General features: G+C 53.1%; 1 protein-coding gene across 1 annotated transcript; it reads right to left on the bottom strand.

The window, feature by feature from the left end:
* Nucleotides 1-673: 673 nt before the first annotated feature.
* On the bottom strand, nucleotides 674-3,670 carry GLOTRDRAFT_139908 (uncharacterized protein). Its single transcript, XM_007869930.1, has 5 exons — nucleotides 3,577-3,670; nucleotides 3,160-3,393; nucleotides 2,017-3,106; nucleotides 1,787-1,959; nucleotides 674-1,736 (listed from the first exon to the last, which is right to left on the bottom strand). Exons 1-5 carry the CDS (start codon nucleotides 3,613-3,615, stop codon nucleotides 855-857), a joined length of 2,418 nt encoding a protein of 805 aa, XP_007868121.1. The 5' UTR covers nucleotides 3,616-3,670; the 3' UTR covers nucleotides 674-854.
* Nucleotides 3,671-4,647: the final 977 nt, after the last annotated feature.

Genomic DNA, 4,647 nt, shown 5'->3' with positions numbered 1-4,647 from the left:
TCGGTATGAAAATCTAGCTTCTTGAAGGACGGCAGCTCCCTCAGGAGCGGGGCAGGACGCTTTTTCGCGAAATACTTGATGCTCTCGCCCTGGGGAGCGAAGAATGGCTCGGGTGCGTCGGAATCGTCTTCAGAAACGCGCGAGGCATGACAGCCCTTCCCGTCGTTCTCCTTATGCCTGTCCGATGGAGGTCGAAATTTGCTGGAGGCGGGACAAACGGGTAAAGGCACATAGCCTCTGTTGGTCTTGTTGGATAGTGGCGGGGGCATGAAGTGGCTCGAATGTCGGGAGAGCTGGGGACTTGTGGTTGAAAAGAGTGGGGGAGGCGGAAGACTGTTGCGCGCAACTCAGTGGAAGGGGGTGTGGTCAAAGTGTAAGTCGAACTCGCTGTGGCTCGTGGAGTCTGAATTTAAACAGGACGCGTCGGTGCACGTGATATGGTTCTGATTTTGTGGCATCATTGGTCAGCGAGGGCCCTGCTCTTTCTTCCTCATTCGGGAAGTGATGCTAAGCGAGCGATATGGATGGTGGGCTAAGGGCTGGCAGGCATGTACAGTATTGGTTCCATTCAACTTCCTTAAATATCCCGTGCTCCGATTGCCTTCTTACCAGTTGTTCGTCCTTGTGGACATTCGCCGCTATGCCATGATGTGAGAATAGGAAAGGCGTCGGATGGTGGAATAAAATACACATGAATAAGTTACAAAAAAAATATTGTGAAAAACAGTATTCCACAGTGAAATGGATGCCTCAGCATTACCAGGAATAGCCAGCCCAGAGAAACAGAAAGAGACCAGCACTACAGAGCAAAGCAGACGAAAATAAACAGTCGCATGTCCAAGGAAATCAATAAATCAATACCTCCTCCCCGACCGCGTCCTATGATCGCCCGTGCTAGCAGCAGCTTTACGACACTTGGAGCTCGCTTTGCTGCGCGTAATCCTTGTACTGGCCGCCTTTCCAGCATTCTTGGCTTTGGGCTCGGACTTTACCCTGCTGAGGCCGGCGCGGGTGCGCCGTTTACTTGGCTTGATCTCGTCCTCATCCGCCGACTCCGGAGCGCGTCCTTTGCCTTTGACGTCGGCGGGTGCAGGTTCTGGATCTTTGGCATCCTCGATGTGGATCCGTTTGGAACGCCGCGGAGGGTGGCGCTCGCGAAGGCCGAATGCATTCACAAGCGTGCGCTTGCTGGCGGTCGAATTTTGCTTTCTTTGCTTCGAGTTCTCGGCAACCGCATTGCGTATGTTCTCGGCGATGGAACGTTTGGATCGAACCGTATGGGTCTCCAGTATGGTAAAAGGCACTGGTCCGTCCTCCTCCTCTGCAGGCCACCCGTCAGCGTTCAGAGCCTCGTCGAACAGAGCTAGAACCCTGTCATGTGTCAGGAGGTTGAGCTCGTCGGCTGCATACCTCTCTCGAACGTCAGGAGCACGGTAATGACTAGCGACGAGAGAGGCAAACTTCTGTATGCATCGGGTCAGAGGCGCATTCCTCTCCACCTCTAGTGTTTGGACCTTCGCTGTCGCAAATAACTGCCTGTCTCCTGGGACATCTGTGAATATCCCCGGTACGCATTGATATCCTTTATATGTTGCACCGCTGAGGACCATTTGGCACAGTGTGTGTCTGAGGACGACATATACCAGGACCCAAAAGAACGACTCGATGTCGTGCCAACTCTCGTGGTCCACGTCGGTATTTTCAAACCGATCAACGGCCGTGAATTGGTAAGTCCCCTATATGGAGTACGTGAGCTGAGGTCGAGGGGATACAAATCACGACAGACCGTCAAGTTATGCAATTCTCCATCCTTATCTTTCATCCCGTCGGCGAAGGCCAGCTCAGGGTCAATGAGAAACCCCACGGCCTCGTTCTCTGCGCCGGGATCGGCACTGATCAAGATGTTATTTACACTGATATCGCGATGCAGTACACCGTTCTTGCACATGTTCAGATGCCCTACAAACAGCAAATATCAGCTGACCCAGGCATACCTCGGGACATCACCGTACTAACCTTCCAGGGCGTCCCGTATCGCGTGCACCAGCTGGCGCGTTGACTTGAACCGCCAGAGTGGTATACCCACCGACAATAAGACACACCTATGATGCACAAGATCCTTAAACACGGCCTCGCCCAGCTTCTCATTGACCATCCAGCCCGAGGCGACGTGTACCTGGTCCCGCGGGTCAGCCGCGACGTCGTAGTCGTGGTAGAGCCGCGCGACGCCGAACGCGCGCCCCGACGCGCCGTATATCGCACGGTAGATATTCCCCTCAGTCCAGCGCTCGCGATCGCGCCAGTAGTCCTTGACCACGACGAAACCCGCCTCCTCCCCATCGCCACAAAGCTTCCATGCGAGCCAGACGCGCGTGCCGCGCCCGAAAATCGAGTTGGCGCAGAAGAGCGGGGGGCCGATGGTGACGAAGCGGTCCGCGACGCCTTCAGTAGGCTCCGGGCGGGGTATATCGATGAACGTGCTGTCCACGACCAGGTCGTTGTATCCCTTGTGCAGCGGCTCGTACTTGGGCAGCAGCCGGGAGGTGAACGCCTCCTGGTACTTCTCCTTCACCAGCTTGCGCTCAGCGGGCCCGGTGATGGGCATGCGCACGCTCTCGTCGATCCCGCTACGCGCGTGGCTCGCAAACCCCACGAGGAACTCGATCAGCGGCGTCGGGTCCGTCTTGTACCGGATGGGCCCGGAGACGAGCATGCTGGAGCGGTCCCAGCGGAAGAGGCGTGCGATGTTGCCGAAGACGCCCACTGCGAAGAGGAAGCACCGCGGCGCGGCGCGGAAGGACACGACGGCGTACTCCTGCAGCTGGTTCCAGGAGTCGACCTCGGTCTGGTTCATCGTGGGGGTATTTTTGAGGTCGGGCCTGTACCGCCGGAAGGGGTCTTCGTTCTCGGTCGCTTTAACTTCGATGAAGCCGAGCGAGCGCGCCCAGTAAGTGTCCGTTGAGGAGGAAGGGAGGATGGCGATGTCCGGCGCGATTCGGTACCCGCCTTTGGATTCTTGCTTGCGTTCGTTGGCGGAGACGTGGAACTGGAGGGGGAGAGGCTCGTTCTTGACGGCGTTCTCACATATGTAGTTGAGAGCATCAACCTTGGAAATATCAGTATAATTACAGAAGGTGTAGAATAGCATGAGATATTCACAATACTCGCGTACATGGCCTTCTCCGATGGTCCTCCAGAAGGCTTCACACTTGGTTTCACTTCCCGCAAGCGTTTCTTGAATTCTTTGAAGACCGTCGAACGAACCGAGACGTCGAATTCCGGAAACGAGTCGTCCAGAAACTCGTAGACCTCGACCGGTCCATAGAGGTGCTCGGTAGCCTCAGTGCCAGCCAGGATACGATGGTTTGAATGGGATTCCTTGACGGTGCCGAACTGGACGAAGGAATTGAGACGGTGAGCATGAGCGAGTGCAGAAACAGATTTTGCGCCGCGTTTGATTAGCCCGACGATGGTGGAACGCAGGCCGAGGCGGGCGCGCGGAGGGGTAGGAGCGGTTGCAGCGTGCATCTCGTCAGAATCCTCCGTCCATCAGTAACTTTCTAGGAGCGTACGTACGAAGGCGTCCCTCCGTATCCTCCATCTGTTTAAATTCATCTTGTGCGTCCAACGCTATGGCCGTCGTCGAAGGTAGGGCCCTCGTCTGTTGTCGTGTTGTCGGTGCTAGACATAAAGGCTTTGTGCTATATTTGGCATCCATCTGAGACAGCGTCACAGGCGCGTTAATCCACGTGCCTTTGTCACCCATGCGTGACGTTGCTGGCCAATGCTCATCCTGACTGACCCACAATTGTTACAAGTCCTGAGTTTACGAAGGATGAGTCCTTACCCGCAAAATTGGGTGCGTGCCGAACGTTGTACCCCGTCGGAATCGCGATGCCGAGAATGCGTGCGACTTTTCGGTTGTAGTCTTAACTACGCTGTTTAATGTCGGCTTTAAGGTCCGCTTGTATTGGAGACTACAAAAAGACTACAAAATCGGATTTGTAGTCTCTGTTTTCAATAATACTGTGTTTTTGTCCTGGGTTTTCAGTGTATTTCTGTGGTTTCTTCTATGAAGAGGTTTTTTTGGGTCTTCCATCCACTGGAATATGTTGAGCATTTTATCGTACCTCTGTCTTTTACTGCATGCTCGTTGTCGTCCTTGGCATGTTCTTACCGTGGGAATTGACCTTTGTGGCGGTTTGTAGTCGGTGGCTGAGGCATATCGCCGCGCCGGTTGGGATTCGATGGCTGTGATTGGCTGCTGTCTACTTATGACACAACTTAAGTGTGTGTATTCAGAATAGCAGTGGCGCTATGTCATTGTTGGGTGTTGGGTGTTACCTTTGTGCTTTGCTATGTTAGACTTATTGTTCGGTGCTTTGTGTGTTGGATGCATGTTCATGTATAGTTGTTTTTTTTGTCTTTTTTTGGTGTGTTGTACTGTTTTGTTTCAGCAAGTATCATGGTTGCTTGTTATTTCGACGATTAGATTATTTGTTACTGTGTGAATTTTGTATTTCGGTGCTTGATTTTCACACACTAGGTCTCTGTGCAATAGGGATTATGATTGATTGATTGTGATTGGAAGAGATTCAATATAAATTTCATATTATAAGATAATCAATATAACCTCAAATATTAGAA

This window comes from Gloeophyllum trabeum (assembly GCF_000344685.1).
Source record: "Gloeophyllum trabeum ATCC 11539 unplaced genomic scaffold GLOTRscaffold_00010, whole genome shotgun sequence".
Classification (NCBI taxonomy): domain Eukaryota; kingdom Fungi; phylum Basidiomycota; class Agaricomycetes; order Gloeophyllales; family Gloeophyllaceae; genus Gloeophyllum; species Gloeophyllum trabeum.
The sequence above is the reverse complement of the archived record's forward strand: the minus strand, read 5'-3'. Positions and strand labels throughout refer to the sequence as shown.